At 33.3% G+C, this 22207-nt stretch overlaps 2 protein-coding genes across 2 annotated transcripts; both read right to left on the reverse strand.

The window, feature by feature from the left end:
- Positions 1 to 188: 188 nt before the first annotated feature.
- On the reverse strand, positions 189 to 5939 carry LOC100247496 (thiamine-repressible mitochondrial transport protein THI74). Its single transcript, XM_002285539.4, has 8 exons — positions 5427 to 5939; positions 4004 to 4396; positions 2348 to 2562; positions 1936 to 2006; positions 1693 to 1794; positions 822 to 939; positions 496 to 631; positions 189 to 411 (listed from the first exon to the last, which is right to left on the reverse strand). Exons 1-8 carry the CDS (start codon positions 5508 to 5510, stop codon positions 337 to 339), a joined length of 1194 nt encoding a protein of 397 aa, XP_002285575.1. The 5' UTR covers positions 5511 to 5939; the 3' UTR covers positions 189 to 336.
- A 6427-nt stretch (positions 5940 to 12366) lies between these two features.
- On the reverse strand, positions 12367 to 13278 carry LOC109122456 (uncharacterized). The gene is made up of 2 exons (XM_019219286.1): positions 12937 to 13278; positions 12367 to 12828 (listed from the first exon to the last, which is right to left on the reverse strand). Exons 1-2 carry the CDS (start codon positions 13276 to 13278, stop codon positions 12367 to 12369), a joined length of 804 nt encoding a protein of 267 aa, XP_019074831.1.
- Between the last annotated feature and the right edge of the window lie 8929 nt (positions 13279 to 22207).

Raw genomic sequence — 22207 nt, forward strand, 5'->3', positions numbered from 1 at the left:
GTAGTTATTCACATGAAGATGAAACTATTTGCGTCATCTTAATCTATTATATTTTATTTTTATAATCATTATTTCTTTTTTATATTTTAAATAAAAGATTTTCAACATAAACAAAGCTTATATTTCATATTTTGTGAGTTGAACAACCGATAATCCTACCTTCTGGAACCAATGGAAGAATGGCCTCATTCGGATTACTGCACTACTTGTATTCCATATTTTGTGAGTTAACATGGCGTTAGGGGGTTCAACATTTTCCCATCACTGAGAATTTACACAATACAAAACATCGCTTCTATTTCATATCTGTTTGTGTTAACTTTTTGATACATGGGTTCAGTTAGAATACGAGCTTTCTGCCTTTGGTGAAAACTTATCTGAAAGGTTGGCTATAACAAATCCTGCAAAAACCTGAAATCAAATCGGAACTGGTTAACAAAGTTTCTAAAGGACGAAAAATATTTCATCTAAAATAATAAGAAAATACGAGCATACCTCGATGCATCCAAAGATGTAGACAGCAGAGTACCCACGTCCATGGATCATCATGTCAGCTATCATTGCCAGGGGTATTGTCAACGACATCCCCAGCGTTGCAACTAATGGGGTAGTCCAGACCACGGAAAGGGCCCTGTTTCATCAAGGTGTTTATGTTATTGAAGATACCGACTTGCAGTAACAGGGTGTTTGGGCACCACACAAGGAATAAAAAGATTCCTCATCTCTCTCCTTTTTTCCTTTTTTTTCTTTTTTGTTGTTCTTTGGGGGATGGAGGAAGGCATGAAAATTAAAGTAGATGAAATCAAGGCCACTATATATACCAAAAATAATCTGAAAGAACACTGCCCACGAAGCCATTTAACAGCACGACTTCTCCAATGGATGTTGAATGCGGCAACTTGAACTGGGGTTCAATCCCCACAGCGTTAAGTGGCCAAGCTGCATGGAACAACATGATGTTACTGTAAAAGATGCTACTCTAGAAAAGGAAAGGGATAGGAGGGCTATTTCATAAGCCTTGAGTGCAGAGCCAGGTAAGTGCATTCATGTAAAGAACAAAGTGCAGAGACAGAGAGATATAATGTATAGATAGATGAGAGAGAATATCTCCACCAACAAATGAAAGCAAAAGGCACAAGCAGCCAAAAGATGATAAGTACCAACCATGGAGACCTGTGGCTGAGACAGCAAGTGAAGGTGGGGAGGGGTGGGGGTGATGGTGTGTGGATGGCATGGGTGCAAAATACAAGAGATTTAGCCCAGGGGGAAGAAATCACCTAAGAACACAAAACTAGCCTCATGGTTAGTGTATTACAAGAGTGAATGGGCTCAAACCCAGCTCTCATCATACTTGTCTTAAAATTTTCAAGGGGAACATTTGTCCCCCCTCGTCCTATGCTAGATCCGCCATTGATGGAGACAAAACATCCTGACTAAAGTCCTCCAAGGTCCTCATCTGTCCCTTTTGAAACATCCAATAAGATCCTGAGAAAGGAAATCAATGGAAGAATTGCCCCACCTTTGAGAATGGTGAAAAATCATTAGGACTGGGGGAAGAGAAGATTTCTTGCCTGAAAATCCATGACAATCAACAGAATTCCTACTATTCTAGTTCAAAATATTTCTCCCCTGAGCCATACAGATTAGCAACAATCCAAGGAAAAATATCATAAAGTTTGTCAGTCATCTTACCAAGCCACCAAAAGCCAAGAAGAGTGAAGAGACCAATATAACCAAAGAATTTTTGCACATCAGCCTTGTCTCCTTCTGATCCAGCAGATCTCTTGAGCAACACTACACCAAGAAGATCAATAGTTCAAAATGAAGCAGGTCTGACATTGGAAGAAAAATATATGAAATTGAACTTGATCCATTCATATATTTAATTCAAATTTAATATCATCAGACCTCCAGTTAAGATGTCCTAACTCATACCTGTAAATAAGCCATAAGATACAGCTGACAGAAGACCAAAAATGTCTCCTATGATGGAGTGCTTTCTACTCCTGTGAAGAACATGACAGGATATAAAATGAGGAAAAAACCAACAAAATACATTCTAATCAAGTTGCTGATGAAAGTAAATTTATATATAAGTATTAACAAATAAAATGCAAGTATTTCAGTATACTCAAGTATTTACATAACAAATAATGGCTAAAAGAAGAAAAGAGTAAAATCTACAATAGCCAAAAGATGAATTGTTATGCATACCATCCAAGAAGTATGTGAACCTACCAGATTTAACACCTTTTACATTGAAGTTTAAGGAGAGAACAAGTCTAAAAAGGTGCATAAACTTAAAAGAAACTTGATACTGATAATCAAGAAATGCTATTTAACTTACTCAGAGGCGCTCAGCATTTCATCAGGTGCCCAAGTTTTTCCAACCGTGGTCATGGCAACACCAGCCATGCTAATAAAAACAGCAACAACCTTTGTGATATTTACGGTGTCCTGACCAAGAAGAGCTCCAAAGAAAAGTGTAAAGAGCCCTGATGTAGATGTCAAGACAGTGGTGCTTGCAACACTAGTATTTGCCAGGGCAGAGTTTGACGAGTACTGCATTACATCGAAGGAATAGCAGTAGTCATGTACATATATAACTCAAAGAAAAGGACATGGAAAACTCCTCAAACCAAGATAAAAAAGAAGGAAAATCCATTATAAAACCCATAACATGTCACTAGTTTTCTTGCTACACATCTTGCAACTTAGTTCTATCCTTGTGGAAATTACACATCATGGAAGGATTTTCTTTAAGAAAAATGAAAATGATGGAAAAAAAAGAAGAAGAAATGTGCGAAAATACTAGATTTCTCTGACAATGATAACAGAACTGTGATCCATAAAAGGAATGTAGGAACAAGGAATATTTAATCCTCTAAACATACCAGGCTATGTTGATTCCACAGCAATGTCGCAATTACTAGACAGCAGAATTTTAGTAGAATTGTCAAAGGATCTTTCAAATCATTATGGAACCAAGACTTGGATCCTAGGAACCTATATTGCAAATTGTAATTAAATAATACTTTTTCCTAAACTACATGCCACTTCCCTAATATGTTCTCTCTGACTTCTACATAAATAGTTGTCCTGGTTTTTTCGGGTTGAAATAGTTGCCTTGGTTTTTTCAATAAAACTTCCATGAGATTATATGGTTTCAAGCAAAAGCAGTTAAAAAAATTTCTTAGCTAAAATCACCATTTGACTTGTTATTGATACCAGTCTAATATCTCATAGGCCACCATGGTCACGATTCCCCATTCATTATCAAATATGAAACCAATGATATATTTTTATTTTATAAAAACTACTCTTCTGTTATTTACGGACAAATGAGGTAATCCACACAAATGAACTATATATGCATGCAAATGTCACAATGCTTTCCACATGCAGCCAGTGAATGTCATCAAGATTGGGATATGGTAGATTTTCAGAATTGGACTAGTGAAACAGATTATAATTACAAGATTTCTTAAAACAGATGAAGTAATGAATAACATTATATTCAAGTCCTAAAAGAGATGACAAAAAATGGAAAAATCTACAAATTAACAGACATAGATACAAAAAAAAAAAAAAAAGGAAAGAAAAAAAGGGAGAATTTGTGGCATTTTGTTGCCCACAGGTTTTTTTTTTTTGGGATGGAGTATTTTTTTAGCCTTCATGGATCAACCTTCCTTTTTTATTTTATTTTATTTTAAAACACTTTAGGGGCTCATTGGCACATCCTCCTCTTTTTGATACTGGGTAGACTCCATTACTCAACCCTGCCATTAAGGAAGGTTTCCATGGATAGAAATAGAAATTGAATCCAAAAGGGATCAAGGACTTCTTGCCTGGTCCCCTGAGAGAACAGGAAAAATTATCCAAACATTCCACCCACTGCTCATATAAGTGTGTGTTGTATGCACTGCTATTACCCTAGATTTCTCATCAAACTTCTCCACAGGTGCCAAAGAATCCACTAGAACAAAAGATTTCAGATTCTTACCTCTGTAATAAACCATATAGGAGCAAGATAAAAACCACACTTGGCAATTTCCCATGAGCTGAGTTCATGGTTCTTTTCAAGTAAGCCAACCTCATCCTCCATGTTTGTGATGATCAACCAACCATCTTCATTTTCACTAAGGTCCATGTCTGTATTTAAACTGCTTTCCGTATCTGTTTCTGAACTAGGGCATATTTCATTTATTCTAAGAGGAATAGCTAAACCAGCTGAAGACTTGGCAATGGTGCTGCCATTGCAAAGGTTCTTAAATGAATTTATGTCCAGTCTGCTGCAGATCCAGTCTTTAAGAACCGCTATAGGTAGATATACCACCATAAGTGACACCCCAAGATAAGTAAGCGCAAATGGCTGTTTATACTCTGAGAAGATTCTCTGCAACACATCAGTAGAGCAAGTTTAAACATTGAGATCTTAATGATCATAAAATAAATTATTCTATTACATTGAAGTTTAAAACAAAGAGACCAAAAGCTTCAATAACAAAAAAGTAGAAAAGAACAGGGAGGAAGGCTTATAATAAGAAAAAGATGATTTGGTGCCATTGTACGAAAATACTTGAGAAGAAGCATAAAATGCCAATGGATGGTTATGGCAGAGACGATGATGTTACCAACACCATCCATCGTTTAAGGAGGCATATAAATACGCTTAGTTCTCATTTCTGGGAATAATATCTCCTAGAAAGCTTGATTAACGTCTTTGCCCTATCCTTCTCCCAGCTCTCCAATGCCTTCAGTTTAAGTATGCTCAGACTTTCCAGCCACAATATGCAAAATTCATAAACTAAAAAGACTAGCAACCATACAAAACCTAATAATAGGACCAATAAAAATGATAATTAGATTAAACTAGAGAATTCAAATACTTCTAAACCTGAAGGAAGCCAAAATGCTACTTTGTAGGAGTAAATTATGAGATACAGCTCATTTGGCATTTTGTAAGCATGTTACCAAAGTGGATTGAAGACAAAACACAATCAATAAAGGAAAGGTATAGGACACACCCCCCATCCCCGTTTTTAACTGCTCCAATACACACAAACAGAATACAGACAAATCCGAGCACCAACCCTAACTTTATAACACATAGACATGCAAACTCCTTATTATTGCAAAGAGCCCTAGCATACCATCATAAGAGAGTGCCTGATTCACAGAAAGAGATCAAAAGGGGCATATCTATCATTGATACCAAAGAAAAAAAAGAAAGAAAAAAAAAACAGCAAGAAATTTCAATTTCCTGAACAGGGCTTCATTATACTTCCAATTCCCACCCAAACCCACAATTTTCTGGAGCTCTAAAAGCTCTTCTCCAATCAAATTCATCATTTGCAGGTTCATCAATCCCAGAAAACCAAAAGCAAACATAATCAATCGGGTAAAAATAGAAAGAAACCCTAAACCTGAGTAATCTCTGCAGAAGCGACCCATATGAAAACAACAGTTCCAATCAAGCCCAACCCAGCTTTGTACTTCCAACCCATCATCGACAGCAGCACACAAACCCTAGAAACAGAAACGAAAGCTCAAAATATGAAATGGGTATCAAAAAATTCCTGCAAAACCTCCATGTTGGCAGACAGCTCTCCTCCCCTTGGCTGAAGCTAAAATATCCATATCGTTGGGACTTGAATAGCTATTGCTTAGCCCTTGTGCTGGGAGTCCTGGGAGAGTGACAGGTACCCTCGTTCAACAAAGTTGGACAGACGCCGGGTTTGTGACCATTCTAGATTTCATAGTACATCCACATGGATTTTGTCTCCTCCATGTCAGCTATATGATATAATAATAATAATAAGATTTTTTGGGTTTTTTCACAAAGTGCTTTGGTAGATTTAGATTATACGCGGTTACAACACGCGGAAGTAGTGGTGAAGACCGTCAAATGGAGAATGACTTTGAAAGGGAATATTCGAAGGAGAAAATAGTGGGAAGAAGAAAAACTTATAGATATAAGACAAATGAAGGGAAAATAAATGGATTTTTTTTTCCTGGCATCATCACATCAGCCTGATCTATCAAAGAAGTGGTTAAAATGGGTTGATGAAAACAACTAAGGGTTATGAGTGACTTTGGCGGCAAGATGATTCGGTTTGGAGCCATTGAGATTGGCTTGGCTAAAACCCTTTTACATTCAAATGAGCTATGCTTTTGAAGTCAAGAAATCCATCAAAAACTCTTTATATGTTTATCATTTATATATATACACGCGTGAAATATCCAAAATACCCTCTTAAACTCACCCATCCCTCCAAAATCTTAAGCTTTTTCTCTCCATTTTCTCATTATTTTTTCCATTTCCTTCTTTTCTCTACTGTTGGGATAGGGGTTGCCTCCATGATTGATTTAGCTTCTTTTTATATAATTTTTATTTTAGGTAAAATAAGAAAAATAAAAAAAATCGAACGAAGCCCAAAGGAAAGAGAAAAAGGCAAAAAAAAAAAAAAAAAAAAGAGAAAAATGAATTTAGGGTTTGGGATGGATATTTGAAGGTTAAAGAAGAAGGTAATTTGATCCTTTTATATGTAAATTTGATTTAAAAATAAAAAACAAAAAAGACTAGTGAATGTATAGAAATAAGAGGTTGATATGTTCGATAATGCTCTAATTTAAATTTAAGCTTGATGTGTTAATGTTGTCTGTGTTAATACGAACATGTTAGTTCAAAAATATAAAGGTAAAATAATTACACACGATACACAAATTTTTAATGTGGTTTGATTAATCATGCTTATATTTATGAATGAGAGAATCATTCCATTACATTATAAAACATATTACAGAGGTAGAACTAGATACAATTATTGGTTATTGAATTTCAAAACATCTCATGTTTCCCTTCCTTATATCTATACATTGAACCACGACTCTCCTCACATAAAGATATTTTCAATATGATATATAAAAGGTTTTATTGAACGTTAGGTTTTATTTTTATTTTTATTTCAAAACACAAGACTTCAGTTATGCATACATCCTTCAATCCTAAGGCTTTGTTTGAATAATAAAATACGTGTAAAGGAAAAAGAAAAAAAAATCAAAATCTATTTTTTAATTTATTATGACAAATAATAAAAAAAATTAAATATAATAAAAATTATTAGTAAATAAAATGGTGATCGAACATTAGGTTTTATTTTTATTTCAAAACACAAGACTTCAATTATTTATACACCCTTCAATCCTAAGGCTTTGTTTGGATAATAAGATGCATAAAGGAAAAAAAAATCAAAATCTATTTTTTAATTTATTATGACAAATAATAAAGAAATTAAATATAATAAAAATTATTAGCAAATAAAATGTTCATCAAGGACCAATTTTGAGGTCCATAGGTATAGTCTCTACTCTATCTTTTTTTTTTTTAAATTATTTTTTTTATTTGTATTGGCAAAATGTGATCTTTATTATTTAGATTCAAGATATAGATATGTGGTAAATCTTGTACCATAGATGTGATTAATTTTGTAAATTTGATATTTTTGTTTAATTCACACAATATATACATTATATTATATTAATGTTAATAAAATCATTTTATAAATTAAATTTGTAAGGTTGTGTGAATTAAATTAGAATTTTTTTAATTAATTTTTTTGCATATTAATGTTAATAAAATCATAAAATTGGTTGTATAAGTTAAATAAAAATTTTATTTTTATTTTTATTTATTATTTGTTTTGTCTATTATTTCTTTGTATAAGAAGTTAGAAATTTGTTTCATCAATCAATTTTGCAAAGTTTTGTAACTTAAATCAATTTTTGTTTTGTATGTTGATGGTGTTAATAAAATTAAAATTAAAATTAAAATTGAATTCTATAATATTAGACTCCAAATCAAAATTTTACTCTATATATTGACTTGAATAAAATTGACATTAAAAAAAAAATCTGAATTTTGTCCTAAAATGGTAGTGAATCATCATACAAAGAAGAAATCTTTGTAAACCAATTGAAATTTTCAATGGAAATAAAAAATTCTATTTTTCTCATTTTAGAAAAAATATGACTAAATTTCACATAAATACAAAAAGTATAATTTTAAAAAATGAAATTAAAGAGAGACATAATATTTTACAATCCCACATGGAAAAATGACAAAACAATTTATGATTATATTAGAATCCATAACATTGAAATGGTTTCGCTGAGCTTTGCAACGGAAGCTTGTAACCAAGTGGGGCATTAAGGTGGTTTTACGTATGTAAAACAACCCTCACCCTTGAAGACCTCCCATCCCACATGGGTGGGTAGCAAAAAAATGTGTTTGGGTCTTCACAACACCTGTGCATATGAACAGCCAACCTTTTGCTTTATTATTATTCGATATTTTAAAAAAACTTTTTTTATATTTTATAAATTAAAGAAATTATATATGAATTAAAAAAAAAATAGAAATTTGATCAAATATAAATTTCATAAATGAAAAAAAAAATCTAAAACCAAATATAAAAATGGAATTAGAGGTACAGATATCATTTTTTTGGTTGAGCTTAAGAAGAGAGTTCATCCAAATAACGCCTATCAAGCTTTAAAAGCCTCAACTCTTTTATTTTATTTTAATTTATTTTCCTTTTTACAAAAATAATAAGAAATAAGAAAATATGTTATGAAAAAAATACAAAAATACAAAAGATATGTAGACCCCCTCTCGTGGGCTCTGTTTTCTTTTTATGGTTCGAAACAAGGGAGCATGGCATGACCCAAGGGGGAATTTTCCATTTTTTTAGTGAAAGAGGGGACACCTCCCAAGAGAGTAGCTGCCTTGGATGTGTGGCAAGGGAGATTGGCTGCCCATGAAAGTAGTTGCAAGCCCATGCTTGCTGAGGGATGAACAGGAAGCAGGTAATGGCTTGCCCAAGAAGATAGAAACCGGCTGGTAAAAAAAGAAAAGAAAAGAAGGGGGCAGAGGAGGAGAGGGATTGAGGAGGAGGTTACAGAGGGAGCCAGAAAAAAAGGGGCCTCCAGAATTTTTCCCGAGAGTAAGCTTTCCATTATGTTTTTGTTTCTTTCTTTGTTTTCTCTTCGTATATTATTATTGAGATGCATTGTTGTTGATTTCTGGATGGGTTATGCTCTGTCCCTCCTGGTCGGCTGTTCCTCTTTTGCTTATGTGTATGTCTGAAGATTGATTTAATTCCATTTTACCTTCTTTGGGATATTTTCAAAGAAAAGAGACTTTCTGACTCACTCTTCTAGAAGCCCACTAACTAAGAGAGGAAACATAGTTCTTAATGTTTCTTTTATTTCTCTCCTTCCATTGCTCTGTTTTTGCTGCTATTCTCTCTGTTTTTCTTGTTTGGTTTTTCCCGAATATGAAGTCGTAAAGGGCAATGAGTCTATGGGATATCGCCACGCAACTCAACCCTCACCAATCACCATTCTCCATTTACTGTATCTTCTTCTCGATCCCCCTGCTTTCTACTCTATAGATCAAAACTATGACTATGGCAAATTATAGAAGCAGATGCTGTGTTGAAAGCCTACCTCTATGGCTGAAGCTGCTGCCAGCGGCGCTACTACTATCCATGACCTATTGGATGTGATTATGTTGAGCATATTGGCGAGCGTGATCGACACTAAGGCAAGGAACGCCGCGGCGCTGGTTGGCTAGAAATGGTTGGTGAAGTTAAAATTGGATACAATGGAGAAAAGAAACACTCTCAAACACTCTCTTGATACAATAAAACTCTCAAAGTTATAAAATAAGAACAAGAAGAAGAAGAACACAAGAAAGGCTCAAACAAGTTCCTGTAACTTTGTCCAAAGACTCTATTTCCTCCCACCACTAGAAATCTTTAGGGAACTAATGGAAATAGTCTTGGGATTGATCAAGCCTTTTCACTTTTTTGCATAAGATTTCAAAAAGAAGAAAAGTCAAATATAGCACTCTTAGGGTTGAAAAATGGTTACAATGATGAGAAAAAACCCATTGTCTTCCTCAATCTCTTCATCTTTGTAACATTCAAAAATTAAATCATATGTTTAATTCACACATTAAACATGATTTAATCTCAAATGTGTAACTCTCTTACACTTAACCTCTTAAGTTTTATAAAGTTACAAAAATGAGAAGACTCATTGTCTTCCTTAACCTTTCAAGTTTTGTAATATTTCAAAACTTAATCATGTGTTTATTTCACACATTAAAAGTGTAACCCTTCTTACACTTTATTTTCAAAAGTTATTTTTTAAAAGTGTAACTTTTCTTACACTTTATTTTTAACCAACAATATATATATTTATATAAATATAACATTCCCCCACTTGGTTAAAAATAAACATCAACCCTTATAACCTTAACAATGAAAATGCATAAAATAAAATATTTTTCGATTTGAATTTTACCTTAGTGTAATTGTCACAAAGCTCCGTTGAAATCCCAGGTTGCTTGTAGCATTGAACCAGTTATTCCTTGTAACGAAACCGGTAACAACACACACACTTCCACTAACCACACGAGTGCCCATTATTTTCTTGCTTAGCACTTTTATGGCCATGTGCTCAATCCATTCATGAACTTTCTTGAAAGAAACTCCAACTCTCATGAGAGACAACACCACCCCTAAGTTCACATAGGTGAAATTCTTCCAACATCCTTGTTACCTTTAAGATGCTTGTCACACATAGACTGAATTTCATTAAAAGCTTTAAGCTTAACCCTCCAACGGTAACAACCAGCATTAATCATCACATATGGAACTCACATGTTCTAATGCTGCCACAACCCACTTATCAATGACTTGTTTTTACCTATTGAACTTAAGACTAGTCATTTCATAGTATTAAGTTAGGTTACCATCATTGGTGAATTTTATTTAAGGAGTTTTAGTCCCATCCCTTTAGATGTTATCCTTACTAAATCTCTTGTAAGAGGTTTAGTAAAAGGATCCGCCAAGTTTCCACTTGACCTCACAAATGAGATTGAGATGATTCCATATTGAATCAATTGTCTCACATACTCATGTCTAATGCTTATATGTCTAAACTTCCCATTGTACACAATGGGTTGCTCAACAACCTTTGAAGGTGTCTTCTCTAGAGACTCTCCAACACTAGTAGGTACTTGAGAATTGCTATCACTCAACAAATTCTCAAAGAACTCTACCTCTCTTGATTCAATTATCACATTAGACTCCAAGTCTAATAGCCTATAAGCTTTGCTATTTGAGGCATAGCCTACAAATGCACACTTAATGGCTCTTGGACCCAATTTTGTTTTATGTGGATCCGTTTTCTTGCAATAAGCAAGACACCCCCACACTTTGAAGTAACCTATATTAGGTTTCCTTCCTTTCCATAACTCATATGGAGATATCTCATTTTTCTTCATAGGAATTCTATTCAAAATATGGCAAGCAGTCAACAAAGCTTCACCCCACAAATTGAAATTCAATTTAGCATGCAATAACATAGCATTCACCATTTCCAAGAATGTTCTATTCTTTCTCTCCGCTATGCCATTGTGTTGAGGTGTATAGGGTGCGGTGCACTCATGTATTATGCCATATTCTTCACAAAAAGAATTGAATTCACTAGAGAAATATTCACCACCTCTATCACTTCTAAGCACCTTAATATTTTTTTTTCTAGTTGATTTTCAACTTCGGCTTTGTAAACTTTAAAGGCATTGAAAGTTTCACTTTTGTTTTTCAACAAAAACACATAGGTAAATCTAGAACAATCATCTATGAATGTAAGAAAATACCTATTTCCACCTTTTGTTAACATGACATTAAGTTCAAAAAGATCACTATGTATTAAATCAAGCAAATTAGATGATTTCTCAACACTATGAAAAGGCTTTTTAATCATCTTTGATTTAACACATATTTCACACTTTTCAAATTTCTTCGTATCACAAGCAATCAAACCACATTTCACAATCCTTTTAATAGTGCTTAAACCAACATGTGCAAGTCTATTATGCCACAAAAATAAAGAATTTGAATCACACATATAAGCGAAAGTAGACGCCATTTTATTGATATTGTCATTGGTACAAAGTTTGATCATCCCATCACAAGAATACCCCTTTCCCACAAAGTTCCCCGATTTGGATAAAATTAGCTTACCGGATTCAAACACCGCTTTGATACCCGGTTTGCCAAGCAAATCCCCACTAACCAAATTTTTATTCATATCGGGGACATACAATACATTTATAAGGGTAACCTTTTTGCCGGAGGTAAAAACAACTTCAATAGTGCCCTTGCCAAGCACCTTGGATCTTCCTTCATTGCCCATTTGAACCTCTTGATTTCCCTTTGCATCTTCAAAGGTCTTGAAAAGAGATTTGTCATAGGTAACATGAACTGTGGCACAAGTATCATACCACTATCCTTACACCTTTCCTTGGACAACGCACACATCGCTTAGTGTTGCAATGATCTCCTCATCAATTGCATTCACCACAGCCCCTTTTAGGTCCTTTCGGTACCTACACTCCCTAGCATAATGCCCGGGTTTTCCACACACAAAACAAGGACCTTTCTTGCCCTTAAATTGCTCTTGATTTTTCTTAGGGCTCATATAATTTCCGGAATTCCTTTTGTTGTTGTTATTTTTACCTCTAGGATGATTAGCCTTTGAAACCGCATTGGCTTTGTTAGTCCCACCATTGGACTCTTCCACCATTTTGTCTCTTGATCTCGATTCTTCCTCAATGCGAAGATGTTTTTGAATCTCTTCCAATGAGTAATCTTCACTCTTGTGGAATCCTCTTCCGGTAACCTTTCCAACTTGATGGTAATTTAGCCACAATAGCACCAACTTGGAAGGCCTCCGGAAGTTCAATTTTGAGAACTTTCAACTTATTCACAATTACTTGCAACTCATGAATTTGTGGTAAAAGATGTTTTTCATCAAAAAATTTGAAATCTATGTATTGAGAAAAGAGAAACTTTTTGGTACCTCTTCCTCAGCTTTGTACTTGTTTTCAAGAGCCTCCCAAATCTCCCTCGTGGAATAGGTGTTGGTGTATAGATCATATAGCCTATCGGATAAGGCATTCAAAATATGACCCCTACATATGAGCTCATCCTTCTCCCTCTTCTTTCTTGCCGCCACTACTTGAGGTGTGTCATTTTCCTTTGGTTCCGGTAACGGTGCCAAGGTAGGATCAAGGATGTAGAAAATCTTAAGTGCTGTGAAAAGGAATGTCACCTTGTCTTGCCACCTAGTGAAGTTGGAACCATCAAAACGATCCAACCTCACAAGGTCTTGGTTCATAATCTTGATAGTCTCTCCTTCCATTGAATATAGAGTCTTTGATTGAAGTTAAAATTGGATACAATGGAGAAAAGAAACACTCTCTTGATACAATAAAACTCTCAAAATTACAAAATAAGAACAAAAAGAAGAAGAACACAAGAAAGACTCAAACAAGTTCCTGGAACTTTGTCCAAAGACTCTATTTCCTCCCACCACTAGAAATCTTTAGGGAACTAATGGAAATAGTCTTGGGATTGATCAAGCCTTTTCACTTTTCTGCATAAGATTTCAAAAAGAAGAAAAGTCAAATATAGCACTCTTAGGGTTGAAAAATGGTTATAAGGATGAGAAAAAACTCACTGTCTTCTTCAATCTCTTCATCTTTGTAACATTCAAAAATTAAATCATATGTTTAATTCACACATTAAACATGATTTAATCTCAAATGTGTAACTCTCTTACACTTAACCTCTTAAGTTTTATAAAGTTACAAAGATGAGAAGACTCATTGTCTTCCTTCCTTAACCTTTCAAGTTTTGTAACATTTCAAAACTTAATCATGTGTTTATTTCACACATTAAAAGTGTAACCCTTCTTACACTTTATTTTTAAAAGTTATTTTTTAAAAGTGTAACTCTTCTTACACTTTATTTTTAACCAACAAATATATATATATATATATATATATATATATAGGTGTCGGAGAGGGGCACGCGGACCTCCCTCACCCTCCGTGGTAACGCCGTTCACAGCAATCTGTATAGGATCCCGACTTATTTTCAGGCCGTGACTCACCTTGACTTTTAGCTCATCTTCTTCGCCATGCCTTTCCGATGGTGACCCCGCTCACTGTCCATGCTCGCACTCAGGCCACTCTCCAACTCCTGGCTCCCTAATGGCTCAATCTCACCCACAGCAGCCACTTCGTCCATCAAACAGTCACTGTCGGAGATGAAGCCTGCCACTCGTCGCCATCGTCGCCTTCCTCTTCATCAAGATCTCCGTCCAGCGCTGGAGACAGCGGTGAGACCAGCAGCGCCGATCATGGCAGCAGCGGTGCGAGCGCCAGCAGAAGCAACAACCCCCCACCTCTATTCCTTCACACCATCATGGCCATCATCGACATGAAGGCCCTATCCCCCCCTCCCCCCCGGTCGGCTTGCTATCCGTTGGCCACCCTTTTGTTTTTTAAAAAATAAGGTGGCAGCACCTCTAGATCTTCATGGTGGATGTTTGGCTGGTGGGCTCCCAAAGCCCAAGTTGTATGTTTAGATTAGTTCATATGGGCCTTAAGCCCCATCCTCCAAGTTCGGGCCAAGTATACGGCCCTCTCGAGTCCTTTTTCTAATGTTATAAATATGTTTTTCCTATGAAGATTTTAAAATCAGCTATACAAAATATCATTTTCGAAATAATTTCCTAAAGTTTAATTTTAAATTCAGTTTGCAAAATTTTGATTCTTGAAAATTCAATCCCGAAAATTCCCCTATGCAATTATACTCGTTTAAATATTATAATTGTTAATTATTATTATTTCATATGTATCGATTTATCATCTTTTAAAAATCTCATTCATTAAAGTCTAATCCTTCAAGAATTCCATGTTTTAATTTAAATTTTCAATTCTAAAAATTCCACAATTTGTTTAAATCCCATTTTCATCAACTAGAATTATTCTCCTATATTTATCTATTTAAATTTTAATCCTTCAAAAATTCCATGTTTTGATTTAATCTTTTAATCCTAAAAATTCTACAATTAATTTAAACCTTATTTTCATCAATTAGAATTATTCTCCCATATTTACTTTGTTATTTAAGGTCTAATCTTTCAAAAATCCCATGTTTTAATTTAATTCTTCAAATATTCGTTTAAATCTCGTTTTCATTAAATAGAATCAATATCTTATATTTATCTAGTCTAATCTTTCAAAAATCCTATGTCTTTATTTAATTATTCAAATATTCGTTTAAATCTTATTTTCATCAATTAGAATCATTATCCCGTATTTATTTAGCTATTCAAAGTCTAACCCTTTCAAAAATCCCATGTCTCAATTTAATGTTTTTATAATTCTTTTAAATCTTATTTACGTCAATTAGAATTATTATCATATATTTATCTAGTTATTTAAAGCCCAATCCTTCAAAAATCCTATGTCTTAATCTAATATTTCAATAATCCGTTCAAGTCTCATTTTCATCAATTAGAATTATTATCATATAATTATCTTGCTATTCAAAGTCTAACCCTTTCAAAAATCCCATATCTTAATTTAATTTTTCCATAATTGGTTCAAATCTTATTTTCATCGATTAAAATTATTATCACGTATTTATCCAGTTATTTAAAGTCCAATCTTTTTAAAAAAAAAACCCCATGTCCTAATTTAATTTTTCAATCCTAGAAATTCCATTATTCGTCTAAATTTTATTTTTGTTAATTAGAATTCTTATTCTATATCTATTTATTTATATAAGGCCCAATTCTTCAAAAATCCAACTTCTGAATTAAATTTTCAATCCAAAAAATTCTACTATTCATCTTTATTCGCCTAAATATTATTATTGTTAATTAGTGTTATAATCCCATACTTATCTATTTATTCAAAGCCTAATCCGTCGAAAATCCAACGCCCTAATTTGATTCTCAATTAAAAAGATTCCACTATTCATTTTTTATTCGTTTAAACATTATTTTTGTTAATTAGCATCATTATTCCATATATATTTATTTATTTATTCATTTCAATAATTAAAATTCAATTCTTCAAAACCGGATTTCCAAATTTAATCTTTAGACTAAAAAATTCTACCATTCACTTTTATTCATTCAAATATCATTTTTGTTATCATTATTATAAATTCCATGTTTACTTATTTCTTTCTTCTAAAAATTCCAATAATTAAAGTTCAATTATTCAAAGATTCGACTTTCAAACTTAATTTTCAAAATCCCACTATTCACTTTCATCTGTTCAAACATCATTTTTGTCGAAATCCGAGTTTCAAATTAATTTTTAATCTCACAAATCTCACTATTCACTTTCATCCGTTCTAATATCGTTTTGATTAATTAATAACATTATTCCATAATTACCTATTTATTTTTCTTAAAAATCCCAATCATTAAAGTCTAATTCTTCAAAATTCCGATTTTTAAATTTACCTATCTGAAATTCCAATTGTCCTATCTTCGAACTTAATTTTTAGTTCCCAATATTCCGATTATCGTATTTACCCAGTTACTCATTTGTTATCAACATTATTTTGTTTCCATTTTATTTGTTCATCTCTAAAAAGTCCGCCTTCAAATGATTTTCGAGATTTCCAATTTTCATAAATCTACTTTCATAATTTCTACTCCTCAAATAACTTACGATTCTGATTTCTTTCAAAATTCCCAAAGTCTCAATTTTCGCAACTTAATCTTTCTTTAAGATCTCGAACCCTCAAATCGTTTTCAAAATTCCAACCTCTTTCAAATTCAATTTCTAAAATTCCCATTCTCACATTCAACCTCTAAAAGTCTGATCTTCAAATAAACTCTAAAACTCCAATTTTCTAGTATTCTTTGAGATTCCAATTTTTCAATTAAATTTCAAAAGTCTAATTTTCTCTCAAATAGTTTTAATTCCGCTCTAGTTTTCAAACGATCTTCTGTTCCTCTTGATTTTAATAAACGTGAACGGATTTTTCATAATTCCAGAACAATGGAATCTCTGACATTAGGTCATGCTAAATAAACGGGCTTTGATGAGGGCCCAACATGGGTGACTTTATGATTGATTGATTGATTGATTGTTTGCTTTGATTATCATACGTGATTGATTTACCCTACTCTCTGACATGCATGCGATTATTCCTAAATTGTGCACTAACCCTCTCCGTTGATAGCGCATGGTGGCTCGTTGCCCAGGTATGTACCCATTTTCTCTCCTAATCATTGTCTATGCATGTCTCGACTTTTATGTGTGCATGATCATTCAGGATATTCATTGATTTACTCGTCAATTGCCATTATTGCTTCAATTTTATTAGTAGAGACCCAACTTTAGGGACTTAGAGCGGTGTTACGATTTTTACCGTACCTTCCCGATAAGTAACCTGACCTCTGAACCCGATCCGATTTTTTGTAGATCACCTTTTCCAAAACAAGGAGTCACATTTAGAGTTTTCTTTCTTATTTTGTTTACCCTTTTAAAATAAAACAAAAATAAGTGGCGACTCCAAGTCATTTTTCTTAATCAATAAAATCATTTTTCAAAATAAAAATCAAGCTCGCCATCGAGTGGGAAACGCATGAGCCGAAATACGAGGTCCACAAGATAATTTTGATGTTTGTTGCAAATAATGGTTGAATTTCAATAAATTAGCATACATCTTGGAATATAAGGTATTCGATTTTTTGAAAATGTCTCTTCTAAAGATTAATCATATGTTATATAATTCATTTGGCGAATTTTAGAACATTTATTATGTATTAATGCTTTTTTCTTCTTAGAAAAAAAAAAAAGAAATAAAGAAAAACAAAACTTATTTGCAATTAGGGTTACAACTTGAGCGGGTTGGTTAGACTGATGATTAATTCGAACCCAATCCAAATTAAGAAATAATCAACTTAAAGTTAAGTCAATTTGGATTCTAACCCAAAGTATTTAATCCAAGCTCAACCCAACCTTATTTTTCAAAGTTCGGGTTAAGTTCGAGTCATTCAAGTTAGACTTAGGTTGATCGAGTTAGACTCGTGTTGGTTGTGTTACATAATTCAAAATCTATTTATGATATTATTTTAATTTTTTATATGAAAATTTAAATAATAAGTAGGACAAAATTTCAAGATAACAATAAAAGCATAAATATAAATTTATATATTTTTTAAAAATAATGAAAAACATATGATATAATATAATTTGATATTTTTCTTAAAATAAGAAAAAGGAAATAAATATTATTATATAGAATAAGATGTATTATAAATATTAAAAAAAATATATATTAAATCAAGTTTGGGTTAGGCTCAAGTTATTAGAACTTTAACTTGAACCCAACCCAAATTGAATTCGGGTTGAAAAAACCTAACTCAAACTCAACCAGAGCATTGAAATTGATTACCCAAACCCACCCAACTTTAAGCTGTAATATTAAGCTATTTTAGCAAATATGTTTAATCTACTTCATGAATTAAATTATGTTATTAAGTCATGTTAAGTCTATAAGTTAATTTACTAAATATCCTCTTAATTGGGAAAATAAACATTTGAATAAACAATAATTTTTCCAAAAATTTAAATTTTTAGGATTGGGCCCACCATGAAATATAATTATATTAAAAAAATTTTAATATAAAAATGTCAATTGGGATAATTAGAATTCTTATCAAACACAAATTGCATATTATACAAAAGAGCAAAAATAATAATAATAAAATAATAATCAATTAACAATATATTTTTTTCTTTCATATTTTCTTTATATCTTATTAGAAATAATCTTTACAAATAAATTGATGAATAAAAAAATTACACTAAAATAAAAAGTTTTTTTTTTCAATTTGATTTTTTTTTCAAAAAATTAATTCCAAATATTAATTGTATTTTTCTTGATTTTTTTATTTTATTTTTATTTTATTTTTTATGGTAAGGAAGTTAACAACTTATTCTTTTATGCATATTTTTATATTTTTATTGAAAATACAAGGAAAAAAAAATCAACCGAAAATCATTTAGATTTGACAGAGTGTTTACTTTTTTTTTGGTTTTTAAATATTTTTGGAGAAAAGTTTGTTTCCAATTGGTATAAGGATGCTTATCCTCCTTGCACATCAATGATATGAATAAAATCTTAAGTCTAAAACCAAGGTGTTAATTATGTTTTAAATAAATTTTTTATCTTTTTTTAAAATTCAATATTCTATTTTAAAAATTGATTTAAAGCCTCAATTTTTAAATGTTTTATTTCAATCTTTAAATTATAAAGATTTTTTTTAATAATTAAGAAATCCATAGAGGTGAGTTTTGACTCACTAATACAAAAATATATAAAAAAAAGTACTCGTAAATTTTTAAATCAATATTATCTTTTTCTATTTAAAAATAATTTGAAATATATGCATTTTTTAATAAGTCATATAATTATTTCCTAAAATACCCTTATAATTTGAGTCTTTGAAATTAACCTTAACTTGTCCTAATAAAAAAAATTTCTAAAGAGATCAAGGGAAAAACCATAAATTTATTCCCAACAAATTCAAACTCACCTACAATCCGTAAGATTTCACCTATTTTTAATGTCCACACTCTTGAAACTACCTTACTTTTTCTATAGGATGTTTATTTATGTTAAAAAAAAAAAAAAAAAGTCTCAACTCTTCCTACAAGGTGTTTGTTTTTGGAGAAAAAAAAAATCTCAAATAATAAAAAAATCTAAAAGGAAGGAAATAATTACGTGGAGTGTAGTTGTCAACTGATATGGATGGCATGACAAGTAAAAAAGACATTTAAATAAATAATTAGATGATTTATTAAGAAATGCATGTATTTCAAATTTTTTTGAAATAAATGAATATAATATCGATTTAAAAAATTTAGGTATTTTTTTATATATATTTTCATATTAGTGGATCAAAACCCACTTTTCCTTTTATATTTTTGTAGACCCCCATTTAGGCATGGGTCGTTTTTTCATTTATTGTTTCTACATATCACATTTTTTTTAGCCAAGTGTCACTACCCCAGTGGGTCACGTGTCACATCCTAAGTGGCCAAGGAATCAACCTTGCTTTTTGAAGCTGCACTAGGACTTTGACACGTAGAGGAACATTCTAGAAGGTTGTTGCAGGGCCGTTAGGGGACGCGGATGAGAGAGAAAGAGAGAGGCTGCAGAGTAGTGGTGTAGGGGAGGTGGCTGTTTCTGCAGAGATTGTTGGAGGGGCAAATCCGGTAGAGAAAAGGAGATATGAGCAGAGAGGTTGCTTTTGGGGAGGAGGAGGGAGATCTTTTGAGGAGGAGCTTTTGTTTGGTTTTTTTTGGGAAGAAGGATTCGAGGGAGCTTTTGGGGGGGGGGGGGGGGATTTTTAGCATTGTATCTTTTCTCGGAGAGCTTCCGGGAGCTGAGAGGGGAGAGTTTTTTGAAAGCATTGTATCTTTTCTGGGAGTAAGGAAAAGAACGGTGGGCAACTTGAGAGGAGGATAGTTTAGCTTGAGGAGGAGATATTTTGAGGTTGGGGAGTGAAGAGAGACACGAAAGCTGAGAGGAGGACTTCTGCTGATAGTTTGGAGGGCTAGGACTTTGAAAGGGCATTTCTAGCTGACTTTGTGGTAACCTCTTAGACTACTCACACTCGCTCATCTCTGTTTTCATTCTCTGTTATTTTTCATTCTCTCTAGTTATCTCGTTATTTTTTTTTAGCATTGGTTGATTGTTTGGGTATGGATGTGATGCTGGGTTATTCTCTTTTTTGTATATATTTATTCGAGTATGGATCACTCCCATTTTGGTAGTCGTTTTAAACTTTTTTGCTGCACCACTGGTCGGAACCCCCAGATCTCAAAAGGAATGGGGATCCTACCTAATGCTTGGCTCACTCTGTTTATTCTATTTTGGGTATACTATGTCTTGTTTTGTTCCCACCTCCAATCCCGATATCTCAATCCATATCCTTGTTTATGGCTCATATTTCTGGATTTCCTTTGAACCGTTGGTTGTGTTCTGATCTGTGCTTGAGGAAAGAGGGTGGCGCTTTGGCTATTTTCCACAAACTCGTGATTCCCAGCGGATGGGATGCATATAGATGCTACTTTGGGCTATGGTTTTGGCTGGCCGATGGGTGGGAATTATAGTTACAGAAGTAGTGTTCAGTTGATCTGGCTTATCTTTCATGGAGTCCTCAGGCGAATCAATTTTCCTTGGCAAATGGGGTTGTAAGAAAAACGGCAGATGTTCTCTTCGAGATCGGGCTTTAAATGGTAACAGGGTGCCTATTTTGGAACAGACCACGTCCTTTAGTGGCTGCTATGCGTCTGGGTTTGGTTCTTGTTTTATAGTCATGGCCAACAAGAGAGTGTAGTGTTGCCATACAAATTCCCTGGGATTGAACTTTTTATTTTCTAGTGTGGTGTTTGCCGATATGGATGACCTAGCTGCTCACACTACATGGTATTTTGGGTTCTGGGCTCTGGGCCCCACTAAACTTGGTGGAGAAACTGAAGCTTCTCTTGTTAATGGGCAACCTTCAAATGAGAACTCTACTGTAGAAGTGAATGATGAAACCAAGGTCTCCTTGAGCACGACCATTCCTGGGATTTATTAGAAATAGTTATGCTTGCATGTGGTTGTGCAGTTCACAAGCATGGTTTTGATCTGCTGTTTCCGTTCTCGGCAATGCTCTTCAACTACCAGGGACTACAATGATAATCGTTCTCATGATCCATCCTAGTGCTTTGAAAATTATGGGAGATATTCCAAATGTTGATGTTGGGTCATTTGGGTCTGGTGAGGTATTTCGAGATGAACCAAGCCCAAGAAGCTGTAAATAGTAGCCACCCATATTACCCAACATGCCCATGGCTGTCAATCACACCTATTTCATACCCATTTCTCGTTTTTCATGCTACCTGCACCCACCGTTCATCATTTATTCTCTACATCACCCTCCATCAAATCTGCCACCTCCTAACCCACCAACTCATTTCCTTGTCATATTATTAATCCCCTCATGCATATCCACCCTAACATATATATCTATATCCCATACCCTCCATGCATGTTGCCATTTCTTTTCAAACACCACCATTCCCATCCATTATCTTTCATACCAATTAATGTTAAAAATTGGATACAATGGAGAAAAGAAACACTCTCAAACACTCTCTTGATACAATAAAACTCTCAAAGTTACAAAATAAGAACAAGAAGAAGAAGAACACAAGAAAGACTCAAACAAGTTCTTGGAACTTTGTCCAAAGACTCTA

The sequence above is a fragment of the Vitis vinifera genome, chromosome 4 (assembly GCF_030704535.1).
Source record: "Vitis vinifera cultivar Pinot Noir 40024 chromosome 4, ASM3070453v1".
NCBI classification, from domain to species: domain Eukaryota; kingdom Viridiplantae; phylum Streptophyta; class Magnoliopsida; order Vitales; family Vitaceae; genus Vitis; species Vitis vinifera.

What these genes read in the sequence shown, in the direction of transcription:
- LOC100247496 (XM_002285539.4), bottom strand. Translation starts at nt 5,510, where the DNA reads ATGATGGGTTGGAAGTACAAAGCTGGGTTGGGCTTGATTGGAACTGTT. An exon ending in TCTTGGCTTTTGGTGGCTTG is followed by an intron (nt 940 to 1,692) that starts GTAAGATGACTG and finishes TGTTCCATGCAG; the next exon opens with CTTGGCCACTTAACGCTGTG. An exon ending in ACATCTTTGGATGCATCGAG is followed by an intron (nt 412 to 495) that starts GTATGCTCGTAT and finishes ATTTGATTTCAG; the next exon opens with GTTTTTGCAGGATTTGTTAT.
- LOC109122456 (XM_019219286.1), bottom strand. Translation starts at nt 13,278, where the DNA reads ATGGAAGGAGAGACTATCAAGATTATGAACCAAGACCTTGTGAGGTTG. An exon ending in AGTACAAAGCTGAGGAAGAG is followed by an intron (nt 12,829 to 12,936) that starts GTACCAAAAAGT and finishes ATAAGTTGAAAG; the next exon opens with TTCTCAAAATTGAACTTCCG.